Source organism: Lissotriton helveticus, chromosome 11 (genome assembly GCF_964261635.1).
Source record: "Lissotriton helveticus chromosome 11, aLisHel1.1, whole genome shotgun sequence".
Lineage (NCBI taxonomy): Eukaryota > Metazoa > Chordata > Amphibia > Caudata > Salamandridae > Lissotriton > Lissotriton helveticus.
Genome location: NC_136072.1, coordinates 1028497558 through 1028519613, shown reverse-complemented (window position 1 = coordinate 1028519613; position 22056 = coordinate 1028497558). Strand labels below are relative to the sequence as shown.

General features: G+C 48.9%; 1 protein-coding gene across 1 annotated transcript in view; it reads right to left on the bottom strand.

Moving 5' to 3' along the window:
- The window catches only part of NAA25 (N-alpha-acetyltransferase 25, NatB auxiliary subunit), a 988861-nt gene that overhangs the window by 708092 nt on the left and 258713 nt on the right, over positions 1 to 22056 (bottom strand). The window contains exon 9 of the mRNA XM_078667429.1: positions 17506 to 17595. Within this exon, the coding sequence (XP_078523555.1) occupies positions 17506 to 17595 (90 nt within the window). The remainder of the gene's footprint in view (positions 1 to 17505; positions 17596 to 22056) is intronic.

The window sequence follows — 22056 nt, the reverse complement described above, 5'->3', positions numbered from 1 at the left end:
GGCGGGTGGGCGCGTGTAACTCTGCAGCTCTACATGCCCAGAACAGATGCATACTGGTAAGTAGCATTTTCCGTTCGAGGCATATGAGCTGCAGATTACACACTGTGCATAGATTGTATAGCAGTACCCACTCTTAGCGGCGACCACCCCTATCTGTTGCAGTAGTTTGAAATAATGTTTTGAGAACAGCCTGGCCCACATTAGCGTGTTGCTTGGTTTGCACATCTACACAGTAGTGTTTTGTGAATGTGTGTGGTGTAGACCATGTAGCTGCTCTGCAGATGTCATCTAGGGGAATGTTCCCTAAAAAGGCCATTGAAGCCCCTATTTTCCTTGTAGAATGGGCTTTAGGAGGAACAGATAACGTACGTTTAGCTTTGTGGTAGCAAATCTGTATGCATTTGACAATCCATCTAGCTATACCAGATTTTGATATGGGATTAACCTTGTGCGGTGGTGAGAAAGACACAAAAAGTAGTTTGGTCTTACAAAAGGGTTGTGTTCTCTCAATGTAGTATAGCAATGCTCTTTTGACATCTAGGGTATGAAGAGCTCTTTCTGCTACTGTTTGTGGCTGCGAGAAGAAAACGGGCAGTTCCACAGATTGATTGAGGTTGAAGGGAGAAATGACCTTGGGCAGGAATTTTGGATTAGTACGGAGAACGACCTTATTATGATGCATTTGCAAGAAAGGTTCTTGAATGGTCAGTGCTTGTAGTTCACTAACTCTCTGTAGAGAAGGAATAGCTACTAGGAACGCAACCTTCCATGTTTAAAAATTGTAGGTCACATTTATGTAAAGGCGTCGAAGGGAGGTCCCATTAGCCGTGTGAGAACAATGTTCAAATTCCACACTGGTGAAGGTGGTACTCTGGGAAGAATTATTCTCTTAAGGCCTTCCATGAAGGCTTTATTAGCAGGCACTCTGATATAGATGCTGTCTGTTTTGAAGATATGCTGCTATGGCCGCAAGATGTAGTCTAACAGACGTGTATGCCAAGTTACATCTTTGGAGGTGTAGTAAGTATCCTGTGATGTGTTGAATAGACACGTCTAGGGGATTAATATTGTTGTTGTGACAATATATTACAAAAAGAGTTTCCACTTAGCTGCATTTGCAAAAACAACAAGTGATGGACTGAATGTGGATCAATGTCACACACTCCCCCAGTCAAAAGATCTGGGCCCAAATCCATCGTTTTTTTGCACTCCACACCACCCTGGGTTAGACAATGGCGATATGCAAATCAGCTCTGACCCTGTTGCCCCATGGGAACAGTCCAGTCCGAACTACAAAAGCCATGTCCTTCCCAGAACGGAATCAAGCATCCGAGGACCGGACCGGTTTCGAGGTAACACCTCTCTTCAGCCCGGCTAGCTTGACTCCAAGTGGTGTGGAGTGCCTGGGACCCACGTCTGGGCATCCCCAGCGCACTTAGGGCGGCAATTGCAAAAACAACAAGTGATGGACTGAATGTGGATCAATGTCACACACTCCCCCAGTCAAAAGATCTGGGCCCAAATCCATCGTTTTTTTGCACTCCACACCACCCTGGGTTAGACAATGGCGATATGCAAATCAGCTCTGACCCTGTTGCCCCATGGGAACAGTCCAGTCCGAACTACAAAAGCCATGTCCTTCCCAGAACGGAATCAAGCATCCGAGGACCGGACCGGTTTCGAGGTAACACCTCTCTTCAGCCCGGCTAGCTTGACTCCAAGTGGTGTGGAGTGCCTGGGACCCACGTCTGGGCATCCCCAGCGCACTTAGGGCGGCAATTGCAAAAACAACAAGTGATGGACTGAATGTGGATCAATGTCACACACTCCCCCAGTCAAAAGATCTGGGCCCAAATCCATCGTTTTTTTGCACTCCACACCACCCTGGGTTAGACAATGGCGATATGCAAATCAGCTCTGACCCTGTTGCCCCATGGGAACAGTCCAGTCCGAACTACAAAAGCCATGTCCTTCCCAGAACGGAATCAAGCATCCGAGGACCGGACCGGTTTCGAGGTAACACCTCTCTTCAGCCCGGCTAGCTTGACTCCAAGTGGTGTGGAGTGCCTGGGACCCACGTCTGGGCATCCCCAGCGCACTTAGGGCGGCAATTGCAAAAACAACAAGTGATGGACTGAATGTGGATCAATGTCACACACTCCCCCAGTCAAAAGATCTGGGCCCAAATCCATCGTTTTTTTGCACTCCACACCACCCTGGGTTAGACAATGGCGATATGCAAATCAGCTCTGACCCTGTTGCCCCATGGGAACAGTCCAGTCCGAACTACAAAAGCCATGTCCTTCCCAGAACGGAATCAAGCATCCGAGGACCGGACCGGTTTCGAGGTAACACCTCTCTTCAGCCCGGCTAGCTTGACTCCAAGTGGTGTGGAGTGCCTGGGACCCACGTCTGGGCATCCCCAGCGCACTTAGGGCGGCAATTGCAAAAACAACAAGTGATGGGCTGAATGTGGATCAATGTCACACACTCCCCCAGTCAAAAGATCTGGGCCCAAATCCATCGTTTTTTTGCACTCCACACCACCCTGGGTTAGACAATGGCGATATGCAAATCAGCTCTGACCCTGTTGCCCCATGGGAACAGTCCAGTCCGAACTACAAAAGCCATGTCCTTCCCAGAACGGAATCAAGCATCCGAGGACCGGACCGGTTTCGAGGTAACACCTCTCTTCAGCCCGGCTAGCTTGACTCCAAGTGGTGTGGAGTGCCTGGGACCCACGTCTGGGCATCCCCAGCGCACTTAGGGCGGCAATTGCAAAAACAACAAGTGATGGACTGAATGTGGATCAATGTCACACACTCCCCCAGTCAAAAGATCTGGGCCCAAATCCATCGTTTTTTTGCACTCCACACCACCCTGGGTTAGACAATGGCGATATGCAAATCAGCTCTGACCCTGTTGCCCCATGGGAACAGTCCAGTCCGAACTACAAAAGCCATGTCCTTCCCAGAACGGAATCAAGCATCCGAGGACCGGACCGGTTTCGAGGTAACACCTCTCTTCAGCCCGGCTAGCTTGACTCCAAGTGGTGTGGAGTGCCTGGGACCCACGTCTGGGCATCCCCAGCGCACTTAGGGCGGCAATTGCAAAAACAACAAGTGATGGACTGAATGTGGATCAATGTCACACACTCCCCCAGTCAAAAGATCTGGGCCCAAATCCATCGTTTTTTTGCACTCCACACCACCCTGGGTTAGACAATGGCGATATGCAAATCAGCTCTGACCCTGTTGCCCCATGGGAACAGTCCAGTCCGAACTACAAAAGCCATGTCCTTCCCAGAACGGAATCAAGCATCCGAGGACCGGACCGGTTTCGAGGTAACACCTCTCTTCAGCCCGGCTAGCTTGACTCCAAGTGGTGTGGAGTGCCTGGGACCCACGTCTGGGCATCCCCAGCGCACTTAGGGCGGCAATTGCAAAAACAACAAGTGATGGACTGAATGTGGATCAATGTCACACACTCCCCCAGTCAAAAGATCTGGGCCCAAATCCATCGTTTTTTTGCACTCCACACCACCCTGGGTTAGACAATGGCGATATGCAAATCAGCTCTGACCCTGTTGCCCCATGGGAACAGTCCAGTCCGAACTACAAAAGCCATGTCCTTCCCAGAACGGAATCAAGCATCCGAGGACCGGACCGGTTTCGAGGTAACACCTCTCTTCAGCCCGGCTAGCTTGACTCCAAGTGGTGTGGAGTGCCTGGGACCCACGTCTGGGCATCCCCAGCGCACTTAGGGCGGCAATTGCAAAAACAACAAGTGATGGACTGAATGTGGATCAATGTCACACACTCCCCCAGTCAAAAGATCTGGGCCCAAATCCATCGTTTTTTTGCACTCCACACCACCCTGGGTTAGACAATGGCGATATGCAAATCAGCTCTGACCCTGTTGCCCCATGGGAACAGTCCAGTCCGAACTACAAAAGCCATGTCCTTCCCAGAACGGAATCAAGCATCCGAGGACCGGACCGGTTTCGAGGTAACACCTCTCTTCAGCCCGGCTAGCTTGACTCCAAGTGGTGTGGAGTGCCTGGGACCCACGTCTGGGCATCCCCAGCGCACTTAGGGCGGCAATTGCAAAAACAACAAGTGATGGACTGAATGTGGATCAATGTCACACACTCCCCCAGTCAAAAGATCTGGGCCCAAATCCATCGTTTTTTTGCACTCCACACCACCCTGGGTTAGACAATGGCGATATGCAAATCAGCTCTGACCCTGTTGCCCCATGGGAACAGTCCAGTCCGAACTACAAAAGCCATGTCCTTCCCAGAACGGAATCAAGCATCCGAGGACCGGACCGGTTTCGAGGTAACACCTCTCTTCAGCCCGGCTAGCTTGACTCCAAGTGGTGTGGAGTGCCTGGGACCCACGTCTGGGCATCCCCAGCGCACTTAGGGCGGCAATTGCAAAAACAACAAGTGATGGACTGAATGTGGATCAATGTCACACACTCCCCCAGTCAAAAGATCTGGGCCCAAATCCATCGTTTTTTTGCACTCCACACCACCCTGGGTTAGACAATGGCGATATGCAAATCAGCTCTGACCCTGTTGCCCCATGGGAACAGTCCAGTCCGAACTACAAAAGCCATGTCCTTCCCAGAACGGAATCAAGCATCCGAGGACCGGACCGGTTTCGAGGTAACACCTCTCTTCAGCCCGGCTAGCTTGACTCCAAGTGGTGTGGAGTGCCTGGGACCCACGTCTGGGCATCCCCAGCGCACTTAGGGCGGCAATTGCAAAAACAACAAGTGATGGACTGAATGTGGATCAATGTCACACACTCCCCCAGTCAAAAGATCTGGGCCCAAATCCATCGTTTTTTTGCACTCCACACCACCCTGGGTTAGACAATGGCGATATGCAAATCAGCTCTGACCCTGTTGCCCCATGGGAACAGTCCAGTCCGAACTACAAAAGCCATGTCCTTCCCAGAACGGAATCAAGCATCCGAGGACCGGACCGGTTTCGAGGTAACACCTCTCTTCAGCCCGGCTAGCTTGACTCCAAGTGGTGTGGAGTGCCTGGGACCCACGTCTGGGCATCCCCAGCGCACTTAGGGCGGCAATTGCAAAAACAACAAGTGATGGACTGAATGTGGATCAATGTCACACACTCCCCCAGTCAAAAGATCTGGGCCCAAATCCATCGTTTTTTTGCACTCCACACCACCCTGGGTTAGACAATGGCGATATGCAAATCAGCTCTGACCCTGTTGCCCCATGGGAACAGTCCAGTCCGAACTACAAAAGCCATGTCCTTCCCAGAACGGAATCAAGCATCCGAGGACCGGACCGGTTTCGAGGTAACACCTCTCTTCAGCCCGGCTAGCTTGACTCCAAGTGGTGTGGAGTGCCTGGGACCCACGTCTGGGCATCCCCAGCGCACTTAGGGCGGCAATTGCAAAAACAACAAGTGATGGACTGAATGTGGATCAATGTCACACACTCCCCCAGTCAAAAGATCTGGGCCCAAATCCATCGTTTTTTTGCACTCCACACCACCCTGGGTTAGACAATGGCGATATGCAAATCAGCTCTGACCCTGTTGCCCCATGGGAACAGTCCAGTCCGAACTACAAAAGCCATGTCCTTCCCAGAACGGAATCAAGCATCCGAGGACCGGACCGGTTTCGAGGTAACACCTCTCTTCAGCCCGGCTAGCTTGACTCCAAGTGGTGTGGAGTGCCTGGGACCCACGTCTGGGCATCCCCAGCGCACTTAGGGCGGCAATTGCAAAAACAACAAGTGATGGACTGAATGTGGATCAATGTCACACACTCCCCCAGTCAAAAGATCTGGGCCCAAATCCATCGTTTTTTTGCACTCCACACCACCCTGGGTTAGACAATGGCGATATGCAAATCAGCTCTGACCCTGTTGCCCCATGGGAACAGTCCAGTCCGAACTACAAAAGCCATGTCCTTCCCAGAACGGAATCAAGCATCCGAGGACCGGACCGGTTTCGAGGTAACACCTCTCTTCAGCCCGGCTAGCTTGACTCCAAGTGGTGTGGAGTGCCTGGGACCCACGTCTGGGCATCCCCAGCGCACTTAGGGCGGCAATTGCAAAAACAACAAGTGATGGACTGAATGTGGATCAATGTCACACACTCCCCCAGTCAAAAGATCTGGGCCCAAATCCATCGTTTTTTTGCACTCCACACCACCCTGGGTTAGACAATGGCGATATGCAAATCAGCTCTGACCCTGTTGCCCCATGGGAACAGTCCAGTCCGAACTACAAAAGCCATGTCCTTCCCAGAACGGAATCAAGCATCCGAGGACCGGACCGGTTTCGAGGTAACACCTCTCTTCAGCCCGGCTAGCTTGACTCCAAGTGGTGTGGAGTGCCTGGGACCCACGTCTGGGCATCCCCAGCGCACTTAGGGCGGCAATTGCAAAAACAACAAGTGATGGACTGAATGTGGATCAATGTCACACACTCCCCCAGTCAAAAGATCTGGGCCCAAATCCATCGTTTTTTTGCACTCCACACCACCCTGGGTTAGACAATGGCGATATGCAAATCAGCTCTGACCCTGTTGCCCCATGGGAACAGTCCAGTCCGAACTACAAAAGCCATGTCCTTCCCAGAACGGAATCAAGCATCCGAGGACCGGACCGGTTTCGAGGTAACACCTCTCTTCAGCCCGGCTAGCTTGACTCCAAGTGGTGTGGAGTGCCTGGGACCCACGTCTGGGCATCCCCAGCGCACTTAGGGCGGCAATTGCAAAAACAACAAGTGATGGACTGAATGTGGATCAATGTCACACACTCCCCCAGTCAAAAGATCTGGGCCCAAATCCATCGTTTTTTTGCACTCCACACCACCCTGGGTTAGACAATGGCGATATGCAAATCAGCTCTGACCCTGTTGCCCCATGGGAACAGTCCAGTCCGAACTACAAAAGCCATGTCCTTCCCAGAACGGAATCAAGCATCCGAGGACCGGACCGGTTTCGAGGTAACACCTCTCTTCAGCCCGGCTAGCTTGACTCCAAGTGGTGTGGAGTGCCTGGGACCCACGTCTGGGCATCCCCAGCGCACTTAGGGCGGCAATTGCAAAAACAACAAGTGATGGACTGAATGTGGATCAATGTCACACACTCCCCCAGTCAAAAGATCTGGGCCCAAATCCATCGTTTTTTTGCACTCCACACCACCCTGGGTTAGACAATGGCGATATGCAAATCAGCTCTGACCCTGTTGCCCCATGGGAACAGTCCAGTCCGAACTACAAAAGCATATCGCCATTGTCTAACCCAGGGTGGTGTGGAGTGGAAAAACGATGGATTTGGGCCCAGATCTTTTGACTGGGGTGAATGTGTGACATTGATCCACATTCTGTCCATCATTGTTGTTTTTGCAGTAACCGCTCTAAGTGTACTGGGGATGCTCAGACGTGAGTCCCAGGCACTCCACACCACTGGAGGCAAGCTAGCCGGGCTGATGAGAGGTGTTACCTCGAAACCGGTCCGGTCCTCGGATGCTTGTTTCCGTTCTGGGAAGGACATGGCTTTTGTAGTTCGGACTGGACTGTTCCCATGGGGCACAGGGTCAGCGCTGATTTGCATATCGCCATTGTCTAACCCAGGGTGGTGTGGAGTGGAAAAACGATGGATTTGGGCCCAGATCTTTTGACTGGGGTGAATGTGTGACATTGATCCACATTCTGTCCATCATTGTTGTTTTTGCAGTAACCGCTCTAAGTGTACTGGGGATGCTCAGACGTGAGTCCCAGGCACTCCACACCACTGGAGGCAAGCTAGCCGGGCTGATGAGAGGTGTTACCTCGAAACCGGTCCGGTCCTCGGATGCTTGTTTCCGTTCTGGGAAGGACATGGCTTTTGTAGTTCGGACTGGACTGTTCCCATGGGGCACAGGGTCAGCGCTGATTTGCATATCGCCATTGTCTAACCCAGGGTGGTGTGGAGTGGAAAAACGATGGATTTGGGCCCAGATCTTTTGACTGGGGTGAATGTGTGACATTGATCCACATTCTGTCCATCATTGTTGTTTTTGCAGTAACCGCTCTAAGTGTACTGGGGATGCTCAGACGTGAGTCCCAGGCACTCCACACCACTGGAGGCAAGCTAGCCGGGCTGATGAGAGGTGTTACCTCGAAACCGGTCCGGTCCTCGGATGCTTGTTTCCGTTCTGGGAAGGACATGGCTTTTGTAGTTCGGACTGGACTGTTCCCATGGGGCACAGGGTCAGCGCTGATTTGCATATCGCCATTGTCTAACCCAGGGTGGTGTGGAGTGGAAAAACGATGGATTTGGGCCCAGATCTTTTGACTGGGGTGAATGTGTGACATTGATCCACATTCTGTCCATCATTGTTGTTTTTGCAGTAACCGCTCTAAGTGTACTGGGGATGCTCAGACGTGAGTCCCAGGCACTCCACACCACTGGAGGCAAGCTAGCCGGGCTGATGAGAGGTGTTACCTCGAAACCGGTCCGGTCCTCGGATGCTTGTTTCCGTTCTGGGAAGGACATGGCTTTTGTAGTTCGGACTGGACTGTTCCCATGGGGCACAGGGTCAGCGCTGATTTGCATATCGCCATTGTCTAACCCAGGGTGGTGTGGAGTGGAAAAACGATGGATTTGGGCCCAGATCTTTTGACTGGGGTGAATGTGTGACATTGATCCACATTCTGTCCATCATTGTTGTTTTTGCAGTAACCGCTCTAAGTGTACTGGGGATGCTCAGACGTGAGTCCCAGGCACTCCACACCACTGGAGGCAAGCTAGCCGGGCTGATGAGAGGTGTTACCTCGAAACCGGTCCGGTCCTCGGATGCTTGTTTCCGTTCTGGGAAGGACATGGCTTTTGTAGTTCGGACTGGACTGTTCCCATGGGGCACAGGGTCAGCGCTGATTTGCATATCGCCATTGTCTAACCCAGGGTGGTGTGGAGTGGAAAAACGATGGATTTGGGCCCAGATCTTTTGACTGGGGTGAATGTGTGACATTGATCCACATTCTGTCCATCATTGTTGTTTTTGCAGTATCCACTTAGCTGCATAGCATGCTCTAGTGGTTGGACGTCTAGCTTCTTTTATGACATTCATGTAGTCTGGAGGAAGGTTAAGATATCCACATTCTAGGATTTCAGGAACCAGATCGCAAGGTTGAGCTGAGCTCGGTCTGGGTGCCTGATCTCAGTTCTGTGTTAAAAGGCGTGGAGACAGGTATAGTTTTTGGTGCGGTACTACAGACAGTTGTAGCAGTGTGGTGTACCACAGCTGTCTGGCCCACATTGGAGCAACTAGGATGAGGGTCAGAGAATGCTGCTGTAGTTTGCGTACTACTAGTGGCATGAATGGTAGAGGTGGAAAGGCGTACGCAAATTTGTTTGACCAGTTGATCCATATCGCATTGCCTTTGGACAGTGGGTGTGGATATCTGGAGGTGAAGCTTGGGCATTTGGCATTTTCGTGGGTGGCAAAAAGGTCTATCTGAGGTTGTCCCCACATCTGAAAGAATGGTTGAAGAACTTGCGGATTAAGTTCCTACTCGTGGATCTGTTGTGTCTGACGACTTAACAGATCTGCTATGGTATTTTGTACTCCTGGGACATGCTGGGCTAAGAGGAATATGTTTTGAGGTATAGCCCACCGTCATATGTTTTGTGCTAGCTGAGAGAGTTGCAGGGAGTGTGTCATGCTCTGTTTCTGTATGTAATACATGGCTTTCATATTGTCCCTGCGGACAAACACAGCTTTGTTTGATACTTGCCCTTGGAAAGCTTTCAGTGCTAGGAATATAGCTAGTAACTCCAGGTGATTGATGTGGAGTAACTTTTGTTGCGGTGTCCACCTGCCTTGCACGGTGTGTTGCAGTAGGTGGGCTCCCCAGCCGGAGAGCGATGCGTCCGCTGTCATGACTATTTGAGGAACTGGCTCTAGGAACGGTCGCCCTTTGGAAAGGTTTTTGGTGTTCCACCACTGCAGAGAGCGATGAGTCAGACAGTCTACCAACACTAGGTCTGGTAATTGACCTTGAGCCTGGTTCCATTGACGTGATAAGCACTCTTGTAGAGGACCCATTTGAAGTCTTGCATGGGGCACTATGAAAATGCAAGAGGCCATCATCCCTATCAGCTGCATGAACACTGTTGCTCGAAGGGAGTGTTGTGGCTGAAACTTTGTGAGAAGAGTTTGCATGCTGGCTATCCTTACTGGAGTGGGATAAGCTAGCGCTGTTGAGTTGTTTATTGTGGCAACGAGGAACTGTTGTACTTTGGATGGTTGCAGATGAGACTTGGTGTGGTTTATTATTAACCCCAAGTTGTGGAGCAGTTGGATCGTGACATGAGAGTGTTCCACACACTGGTTGTATGAGCTGGCTTTTATGAGCCAGTCGTCGAAGTACGGGAAGACGTGGATGTGCTGTCATCGTAAATGTGCTGCCACTACTGCTAGGCACTTGGTGAATACTCTTGGTGCTGTTGCGACTCCGAATGGGAGTACAAATCTGAGATACTTCCTGTGAGCTTTGTGAATGGGAATGTGGAAGTATGTGTCCTTGAGATCTAGAGTAGCAAGGAAGTCGTTTTGTAATAGGAGAGGAAGGACTTGTTGGAGTGTGACCATGTGAAAACGGTATGACTATGTATATGTTTAGCGGTCTGAGGTCTAGAATAGGCCTTAGAGAGCCGTCCTTCTTTGGGATAAGAAAGTATAGGGAGTAATCCCCCTTGTTTAGTTGGTGCAGAGGAACTGGTTCCATTGCACTTTCTAGCAAAGATATTACTTCTTGCTTTAATAGTGATAGATGTTCTTGTGACATTGGATGCTGTTTGGGTGGTATGTTTGGGGGAATAGATGTTAGTTCTAGACAGCAACCTGACTTAATATTTTGTTGCACCCACCTGTCTGTTGTGATGTCGGTCCAGGCAGGAAGGAATTGTTGCAGTCTTTCCTTTCTCCCACAGGAGTGGAATGTTGGGGGAGAAGGGAAGGAAAGTCATTGGGTAGGGGTGGAGGCAGAGCGGGAGTTGTTGGTTTTGCCTCTGCCTTTGTTGTAGTTACCCCTGTAACCCCCTCTTTGGTAGCCCCTAGTGAATGTAAATTGGCTAGGGGTCTTGTAGGAAGTGGAGGGCCTTTCGGAAGAGTAGCCTCTTGCGTTGTCTCTATGATATACACAACAGCTTCGGCGCGCCGACCACGCACCCAACCACGCCGACCTCGCACCCAACCACCGAACCAACGCCCCCCACCACCACCCTTTGCACCTGGACCCCTGTCAGCACCGAAGACACCGCCCACCTGATTAACACCATCCACTCCGGCTCCCTTACTGACCCCTGCCCACACCACATCTTCAACAAAGCCGACTCCATCATCGCACCCCAACTCCGGAACATCATCAACAGCTCCTTCGCATCCGCCGCCTTCCCGGAGAGCTGGAAACATGCCGAGCTGAGCGCCCTCCTGAAGAAACCCACCGCGGACCCCCCTTTCCAGCCAAAGTCATCGAGAAGACCGTCAACAGACAACTCTCCGCCTTCCTCGAGACCAACGGATCCCTCGACCCCTCACAGTCCGGTTTCCGAGCAAACCACAGCACAGAGACCGCCCTCATCGCAGCCACCGACATCAGGTCCCTGCTCGTCAACGGAGAAACTGCTGCCCTCATCCTCCTGGACCTCTCAGCAGCCTTCGACATCGTATGCCACCGCACCCTGATACAGCGTCTCAGCAACACCGGAATCCAAGGAGCAGCCCTGAAGTAGATCATCTCGTTCCTCGACGGAAGAACCCAGAGAGTCCGCCTCCCCCCCCATTCCGATCCGCGGCCACCGAAGTCATCTGCGGCGTTCCGCAAGGATCCTCACGCAGCCCCACCCTCTTCAACGTCTACATGAGCCCTCTCGCAGCCATCGCACGCCAACACAACCTCAAGATCATCTCCTACGCCGACTATACCCAGCTGGAGCTCGCCCTCACCAACGACTCCGCCAAAGCCAACCTCCATGAAGGAATGAAAGACGTCGCGGAATGGATGAAGATCAGCCGTCTGAAACAAGACGGAAGTCCTCATCCTCAGACCATCTCCCTCTACCTGGGACGACTCCTGGTGGCCCCCTGCCCTGGGCACCGCACCCAAGCCAACGGACCACGCACGCAACCTGGGATTCATCCTGGACTCCTCCCTCACAATGACCAAGCAAGTCAACGCTGTCTCGTCATCCTGCTTCAACACCCTGCGCATGCTCCGAAAGATCTTCCGATGGATCCCCACCGAAACCAGGAAGACGGTCACCCAGGCCCTCGTCACCAGCCGTCTGGACTACGGGAACACCCTCTACGCTGGAACCACAGCCAAACTCCAGAAAAGACTCCAGCACATTCAGAACGCCTCAGCACGACTCATCCTGGACATCCCTCGCCACAGCCACATCTCTGCCCACCTGAAAGACCTGCACTGGCTCACCGTCAACAAGAGGATCACGTTGAGACTCCTCACCTACGCACACAAGGCTCTCCACGACACAGGCCTGAAGTACCTCAACAGCCGCCTCACATTCTACACACCCACCCGCCAGCTCCGATCCGCCAGCCTCGCCCTCGCCTCCGTCCCACGTATCCGCAAATCCACCGTCGGAAGATCATTCTCCTACCTGGCTACCAAGACATGAAACTCCTTCCCCACTCACCTACGGCTGACCCTTGACCATCTCTCTTTCAGGAAACAACTCTAGACATGGCTGTTCGAGCAGTAGCGACCCCGTCCCTCAGCGCCTTGAGACCCTTGCGGGTGAGTAGCGCGCTATACAAATTCTATTGATTGATATAAGCGACGAAAAGAACGTCTGGGTGCTTGCAGCTGCAAGGCTCCCATAGATTTAGCTGTGTCTGTGTCTTTTTTCATTTTCTCTAAAGATACAGTGACATTAGGGCCAAATAAATGTTTCTCAGCAAATGGCTGATTGAGGATGGAATTTTATACCTCGTGTTTAAAACCTGAAATACGTAGCCAGGCATGCCTACGCAAAAGGGCACTAGTATTGATTGCCCTTGAGGCAGTATCTGCAGCATCTAGGGCACAACGGATGGAAGTATTAGTGATATTTTTACCTTCTTGTATAAGTTCATTGGTCTTATTTTTATATTTGTCTGGTAGATGCTGCATTATGGACTCTAGTTCATCATAATGTGCCCTGTCATATCTTGCCAATAGCGCTTGGGTATTGGCAATGCGCCATGTGTTCGCTGTTCATTTGCCGGAGGCGTCAAGGAGTTTAGATTCCTTGTCTGGTGGGGAGGCCTCACCTGATGTTTGTGAATTGGCACGTTTACGACCATTAGAAACTACTAAGGAATCTAGGGGTGCTGGGCCACTAATATAAGCTGGATCTGTAGGGGCAGCTATGTATTTTTTTCTCAATGCGGGGGTTGAGGACACGAGTCCCGACAGGATCTTTAAAGACCTCTGTTGCATGCTTAATGACCCCCTTAAGCATTGGCAGAATGGCAGAGGACCTTTGTGTATTGTCAAACGTGTCTAATAAGAAATCTTCCTCCAAAGTGTGTGTGCAAATCGACCCCATGGTATGGGTCAGCCCTCTGGACTAGTAGGTTAAAACCTATAGTGTCCTCTGGGGGGAGAAGGCCTGGAGGAATATACATCGTCTTGAGGGACGTAAGGCACATCAGGGGTGTTATAATCATCCCATGGATTAGGTGACTGAGGGGGACTATCGTTCCCTACTGGTTCATAAGCACCCCCACCTGTGTCATCAGAGTCTGTGTCTACATCATCATCTGGATTAGGGGATGGTGTAGGAGAATGATGTGGTGGCGGAGGTGGAAGAGTATGGGGAAGTGGAGAAGGGACCCTTAATGGAGAGGTTGCAATGTCTCTTCTTTGGAGGAGGAGGAGGAGGAGGTATCGCAGGCGCCTCTAGTGGTTTCTTCTTGGAGCTAAGAGACAGTTGTCCAGTCTTAGGATCCTTTACAAGAGTCTTGAGTAGGATCTGGTAGAAAAGGCTCTTCTGTGGATGGCAAGTCCTTCGGTTCCGGAGGTTATTTCGACACCGACTCGGTAGCTGGTCTAGGGTCTTTTGGCTTAGAACTGTGACCTTTTGCAATGTCTTTAACTGGTTTTTCGGTTCCGTGGATTTTTCGGTTATGAAGCGTGGGAGTCGTGACCTTTAGGTCGTTTTTTACTCTGCTCCGAGTGCGCCTTTGACGTCGATGAGCCGGTGCCAGTCTTCGGCGCCGAGTGCTTGGGTGTCGAAGCAGAAGTCGGCGTGGATGAGGAAGATGGCTACTTTTTCGGTGTCTGTGTAGAATCGATACAGGGATTAGGCTGACTCGAGCCAGAGCCGCCTGAAGGCTTAGTAGGCTTCTTTGCAGATCCAGAGGGCGGGTGAAGCAGTCTGTCGGTTTGCACCCAGGCACGAAGGTGAGGGTGTGACCGAATGTTGTCAAGGAAGGGTCGTGGTCGACGTTCTTACTTACGACCCATTAAGCTGGAGTGATGTCCTCGACGTCGGAGCCTTCGGCATCAGAGGAGCTGGCGCTTATTTTGGCCCGCTGCTATTCTGGCACGTCGACGCCCTCTTGGAAGAGGTCGTCCGGGATTGATGCTGACGAGCGAGCCATTGTTCTTCGAGCTAGTCTGTCCCGAATTGTCTTCTTGGAGCAGAAGGAGGCACAAGCAGAATAGTCTTTGGCCTCGTGCTCTGGTGAGAGGCAAAGGTTGCACACGTCATGTAGATCAGTGTGGGGAAACTTCGATCTCTATCGAGGACACCTCTTGAATGGCGTCCTTTCCATGAGCCAGAAGGCCTTAGTCAACGACCGGAATCGAAGACTTCAAAGTGGTGAAGAGTCGCGTCGATGGGGACCGCGATCGAAACAATACCGTCTAACTGGGTGAGGATTGCGAGCCAAAGGAAAATCGGTTCCAAACTGGAGCGCTGGAAACACATCCGAGCCCGATGGGGGGAAAAAACTGAGGATGGAGCCGATGCCCATGCGCAATATGGTCCAAAGGAGGAGTCACCTATCTCGTGACATCCAAAGAACTTTTCAGGACAAAAACAAACTGCAAACATCCGGGCCCATCACTAGGTGGCGATCTATGCACAGTGTGTAATCTGCAGCTCATATGCCTCGAACATATGTTAACTGGAGAAGGCTCCCACTGATGGAATATCTCCTTCGTTGTTGTGTTCTCTCCCGTTCCTGACTGGCCAGGGTCAACTTCTGAAAAAGACCACTGAACAAACTTAACCCTGAAACATTAAAAGTAGTCATTCCAACTACCCTAGAAGAACTTTATTTCACTTCTAGCAGACTGTCTGGTAAACAGTTATGACAAACTACATGACTGAGTGGAAACAGCCTATCAGTACTGAAAAAATACTGGTCACAGAAACCCTATAAATCAATTAGAAGATAACCTACTAAATATCTCTGGGCAGGCCCTGATCGAGCTAACAAGAAATACATTTCTTTTATTCAACAGACCTCCAGTGTTGTACACGCAACTGCAAACAAAACCTTTCTAAATATGGATACGTCAAAACTGGAGCCTCATATTAATGTCCAAAACTAGGAATTAAGACGAATAGAAAGGAATGGGCTGAAGAAAACTTCCAGTGAGATCCAAACCATTTCTGCTCTCTGCGGTTTAAGGTAGTCACAAAGCCAACATGACCATTCAAAACCTTTCATACTCTACTAAGTGGGTTGCATGCCAGGTCTTTTTATTGGTACAAAAGGGGGTGGTGATGGATGGAGCATCTGAACCAATCAAACACTCACACCCAGTCAAAAGATCTGGGTTTGATCCATCACCGTTCTTTGGCCCACTCTGCCACCCCAGTTCAGACATGGCTATATGCAAATCAGTCTGACCCTGTGCCTCATGGGAACAGTCCAGCCCGAAATGCCAAGCCATGCCTTCCCTGGACCGGAAACAAGCTTCCGAGGACCGGTTTCTGGCATTACAGCCGTCTTCAGCCCGGCTTGCTTGAATCCAGTGGCAAAGTGAGCAAGGGACTCACGTCTGAGCATACCCTGCCAACTCATGGCGAACAAAGCGGTACAAAAGGGGGTGGTGATGGACTGAGCATCTGAACCAATCAAACACTCACACCCAGTCAACAGATCTCGGTTTAATCCATCACTGTTGTTTAGCCCACTCTGCCAACCCAGTTCAGACATGGTCATATGCAAATCAGTCTGACCCTGTGCCTCATGGGAAAAGTCCTGCCCGAACTGCCAGGCCATGCCTTCCCTGGACCGGAAACAAGCTTCCTAGGTCCGGTTTCTGGCAAGCCTGGCTGAAGACGGCATATGGCCATGTCTGAACTGGGGTGGCAGAGTGGGCTAAAGAACGGTGATGGATTAAACCCAGATCTTTCGACTGGGTGCGAGTGTTTGATTGGGTCAGGTGCTCCGTCTATCACCACCCCCTTTTGTACCGGGATTTTGATGTGGAGCCGGTCTATTAAGACTACAATTTTTCAGACATCACAAAAGATAATGGAAGTCTTGAGTTCTGCAGTCTCCTGAATAAGGTGGGGCGGTGGGGAAAGAATGTCTTTTCTCACCCCAACTGAAGTGTGTTACTTGGTCCTTGGTTTGAGCTCACCTATACGGCCACTGCTTGTTGAGAATGTACTACTTGGAACATATATGGAAAAGGAAGGTGGCGTATTATCGAAGCGTGAGAATAGTTACTTGAAATATCAATGAAGAGTGAACCCAAAAGATTGCTACAAGGTGGAGACACTGAAGACGTCATACGAGTGCTTAGTGACAAATGGCAGCATATTAGAGGCTAAGTATCAAGCCTGCAGCAGATGTGTTAGCCCAGCATAGGAATATGGAAATTAATTCAACCTGAAAGAAGAACAAAGGATTCTCTCCAAGAAAGCTATATCTACAAGGCAGACAGTTCACTACAGAAGGGTTGTGTCAGCCCCCATTTGGGAGAAACATAGCAAGCAGGGCCACTAGGCCTCAACTGTGGAGGATGAGGTAGTTAGACACGGATGTGCCAGAGTCCGCCCTACTATTGTTCTACAAGTCAGGCAAAGTATAATGTCTTTAAGCATTTGATTCGGTGGTAGCGAACAATTCTCAGGGAGTTAGTGTGGGGGTGCTCCAGCTCAGAGCTCAACAATGATAACTCAAATGAATTCCCAGCCCAGTGCTTATCTTTATAGAAAGAAAAATACTTGAATGCACTGTTCAACAGAATCATACTCCAACAGGATGAAGTTTAGCGTGTCTGTGGGTTGATTCAAATAGTGGTGAGCTTTCCCAACTTAGACTCTGCCTCCCACCAATCCAGCTCCACTATCAGGTATAATGAAATAGCACCGTACAATGCCCATTTTATATGGATGAAAACATCAAATTCTTAAAAAGGTAAGCTTGCAATTTAATTTGTGTGCTCAACATTTACCAGTAGTTTTCTTCAAGATGGGAAAACAAGTAAATAACTTACTGCTCTCCTTCTGTAGGTGGATTCCAGGATTCATCAATTAGATGAAAGACTGAGTCGAAGTAACTGAGGTAGAACTGCCAGTCATCTGAGCTAGAGCATGACAAAACAGAAGAAAAATCAGCCTGATGAAACCAAATCTACAGCAATACAAGTGAATCCGCTCAGTATATCAAATGGTTATTTCACTAAGTGTATGTGCTCATTTCAGTACACCCATAAGAAAAACACAGCTTTTATGTACCTGCGATTGAAGCAACTTTCTTTACCATTTCCAAGGGTTCTCCAACAGGAACCAGGGAGACAATATACCATTCAGGGTCTATGGACCACAACAATTATAATTTGGTGAAAACATATGTAGAGTTTTTCAGAATGCCATTCACTGGACCCACCTTGAGGGTGGAAATCCAAGGATCTTTGGTTTAAAATTAAGTTCACATAATTAATGGATTTTATGTTTTTATATGGCTGCTAATAAACCCTGGCTTTAGTTTCTCATGCTAAAGTGGCACTCAAGATAAAAAAAATATTACATACCTGTAGTTCTGATTCTGCATCATAGGAAACAAGAGATTAATTCCCTGAGGCATGTGTGGACCTAAACCATCTTTATATAAATAGCTCACTTTGATTGAAACAGAATCAAAATCTTTATTCATAAATCTATACATGAACTTGTTGAGGAAAGCCTAAAAGGCCTCATTTTTCATGACTATTCCAAAACAATTCTTTAATTATGTTCATAGAACTGCATTGCAGCATCCATATGTGGAAAACAGGAGAACATAAATAAAAGCCTAGAGGCAGTAGTTTTTACATTTAACAGAGAACCTAGGAGGCACATCGTCACATCATGCCGTGTACTGGCAGTTGCATTTGTGATCCAAGTATGCAATCTTATTCTGCACCCTAGCATCTTCACTGGTGTTACTAAGCGCTTAAAAAATTTAGTAAACTGCTAAATATTATAATAGATTATTTTCTGATAACTACATATATAAATTGTTTACAGCTTTTTTTCTTTTACTTAAAAGGTTTTTAAGAGTTTAGTGACTATGTGGAAGGATCTCCATGTTGCGGCTTTACAGATATCTGCAATATGGATATTTCTAATCCATGCTGTGGTAGCAACTTTTCCCCTCGTGGTATATGCCTGCAGTTTTGGAAGAAGAGACCGTTCAAAAATTGGTAAGGTAAGATAAAAGCCAATATTAGTCTTGCAACAGATTTTTTTGAGGTTGGCAACCCTTGCCTGAAATTACCATAATTCACAAAAAGTCTTCTTTTTCTAAATAGAAGCTTAAAAATCTCTTAATATCCAGCAAGTGGAGGGCCTTCTCTGGAGGTGAGGAAGGTTACTTGAAAAATTTTAGTAATGGTTTGATTCATGTTCTAATCAGATAATATTTTCAGTGAGAATGAAGGATTGCCTTAAAACACTATTTGCATGAGCAACAATAAAAGATTCTATAGCGGACAAAGCTCGGAGTTCCGACACTTCTTGTTGAAGTAACAGCAATTAAACAGGCCGCTTTCCATGAAAGATGATGCAACATTGCTCTTTGAACAGGCTCTAAAGGGGAGCCCATTAATTTGCAAATAAGATTAAGTAACAGTGGTGGAAAGGACGTGTTCACAGAAGGGAAGCCTCAGTTCAATAAGTCTTTGATAACTGGAACTTTAAATAAGCAAGCATTGGAAATGACAATAGGTTTAGTCTATACAAGAGCTAATGGCTTTGGCAAGGTGTTTTATCCATGCTGTTAACTAGTGTGGCTGCTGGTCAGCATGGCTAAAAGTTAGTGGTCTTGTGTGAGGTGCGGGTAATTAGGGGTAGAGTGGAATGGGTTAAAGTGGAATAGATTGGCAAAGAGTGCACAGCGGCAGATTGGGGTACAGTGGGGTAGACTGGAGTGAGGGAGTTGTGTAGATTAACGTGGTATGGTAGGTTGGATTGGGGGTGATTGGGTTGGAGTGGGGTACACTAGTGGATTGGGGTAGATTGGAGTGGGATATCTATTGGGGCAAAGTGTAGTGGGATATACTGGGATAGATTGGAGTGGGGAAGAGTGGAGTGAGATTAGGGCTAGAGTAGGGTACACTGGAGTGGAATGGGGTAGATTGGGTGGATAACAGTAGGGTGGAGGGCAGAAGGCGGCAGAGGGGGGGCAGAAAGGTGGTACGGAGATGGGTATATTGGGGGAAGGGTAGTTTGGAGCATATTGGATTAGATTGGGGTAGAGTGAAGCGAAGTGGGGTGGAGTGGAGTTGGATAGATTGGGTGGATTCCAGTAGGGTAGATTGGAATGGAGTGAGGCAGGTTGGAGTGGAGTTGATTTGGAGTGGGGTAGATTGGGTGGGGTGAGGTTGGGTGGGGTGGGGTGGGGTTGGGTAGATTGGGGTGGAGTGGAGCAGGGTAGATTAGAGGAGTGTGGTAGACTGGAGTGGGGTTGATTGGGTGGATTGGAGTGTGATAGATTGGAGTACAATAGGGATTGTGGTAGATCGGAATGGGGTAGATTGTGGTGGAGTGGGATAGGTTGTGGTGGAGAGGAGTTGGATAGATCGTAGTGGAGTTTGGAGTTCAGTGGAATAAATTGGAATGAGTGGGGTAAATTGGACTGAGGTAGACTTGGGTGGAGTAGAGTGGAGGGAGTAGACTGGAGTGCAGTTGGCTAGATTGAAGTGGAGTGGGTAGCTTGGTGCAGAGTGTGGTACACTTGAGCAGAGTGCCGTAGATTTAGGTGGAGTGAGGTAGAGAGGGTGGTGTTGCTTGGGTTAGATTGAGTGGGGTATATCAGGGTAGAGTGGAGTGGGATAGATTGGAGTGGGGTATACTGGATCGGAGTGGATTGGATTGGGGTAGAATGGAGTTAGGTGGGGTAGACTGATTTAGGGTAGATTGGGCTGGGGTAAATTGGGGTGGAGTATAATGGGTAGATTTTGGTAGTGTGGATTGGTGTAGGGAGGAGTGTTGTGGACCGAGTGGCATAGATTGGAGTGCCATGGAGTCAAGTGGTGTGCCGTGTGAGTATGTCTTCGAGAGGAGAGGCATAGAGTGGAGGTGCATGTCGTAGAATGGAGTGGCATAGAGTGGAAGGGTGGCATAGAGTGGAAGGGTGGCGTGGAGTGGAGTATGCATAGTGTGGTAGCGCATAGCCATTACAGGCAACACATTTTCAATTGAAATGACCACTACATTGGCACCGAAATATGGTTTTATTGCACACAAATGATAATGGGTGCAAATGTCATCACCTTGTGTACTGATGTATTCAAATATTTGTTTCCACCACATTTCAGAATTACGAAAAAAGTGTGCTCCATCTGATATATTGTGAAATATCAGGAGAGTTCATTGGGTAATGCTTTTGCATTAGTTATTTTGTTGTCAGCTAGGAAAAAAAACATCCTACACACTATCCTCTTACTTAGGTACTCAGCAGGAGTGTCACAAACCCTCTGACTTTGAAGTCAGAAAAATAAAAATAAACACCAAGCTCCGGATTTAAAGGTCTGTTCACAGAAAGTGAGTTTGTGGAAGAATACAGTAAACAAGGTTTGGGTAACGGGAGCGACAAACTAAAGCTGAACAGCCGAAAACAAATAAGTTAGCAAAAAGAAAATGCCATATATCGGGGTCGTGGAATGTAAACGCTGCGGAGATTACCGTAGATATAAATACTCATCTTTAAATCAATGTTAAAGGTAGCCGAAGACATCCACAGACAAATAACAGTTCCCCATGATACGGAACAATTGTTTTGCAATATAAATGCAGAAAATGAACCATTATTGTATGGGGCTGGCTTAGTATATGGTGCTCATTTATGTAAGTGCAGCACCCTGCACTAATCCAGACAACCCATATGGTGATTTTAGTGGTCTTAGACAACCTTAAAAAGCTCTCTAAGTGGTAGCTGTGGAGAACAGTCTTCAGGCTTGGTCCAGAAGGAGTGTTAAGCAGCTTGTCTTACCAGATCATAATCTTATTGGTATAGATTAATTGAAAAAGAACCAGACAGTATTTATAAAAAATATTTATTTTATTATAATACACTAACTAACACATACAAATATCTCCTATCCCTAAATATACACAATGCACACAAAACTTTGCACATTAAACAGGTGAGTAGTACGAATACACAGTGGTCGCCGGGGGGAGACCATACCACATACTAAACTAGAGGGATAAAAATTGCGACTCCAGTCAAGACTGTACCCAGAGGACGTCGAAAAGCTGGAGACCCAAGACACCAGCAGAGGTAAGTAACCAGGAACCCCATGGAGGCGGTGTGCAGTGTGGGAACATGACTGCTGGCATAATTCAAGACAATTGGTAAGTCACGGTTGCAATTTTAAAGTAGGAATCTTCCCAATGGACCCTGAAGAAACCAGTGAAAAACAGAAGATTGGTGAGCCACCCCACCCATGGATACCCCAGGAACCAGGATACCTACACCAGGGAAGCCGGGTTCATAGGTGCGAAATGGCGTCAGAAACCGCCGTCGTAATCAATGGAGGACTTCAGGAAGATGTCACTGGTGA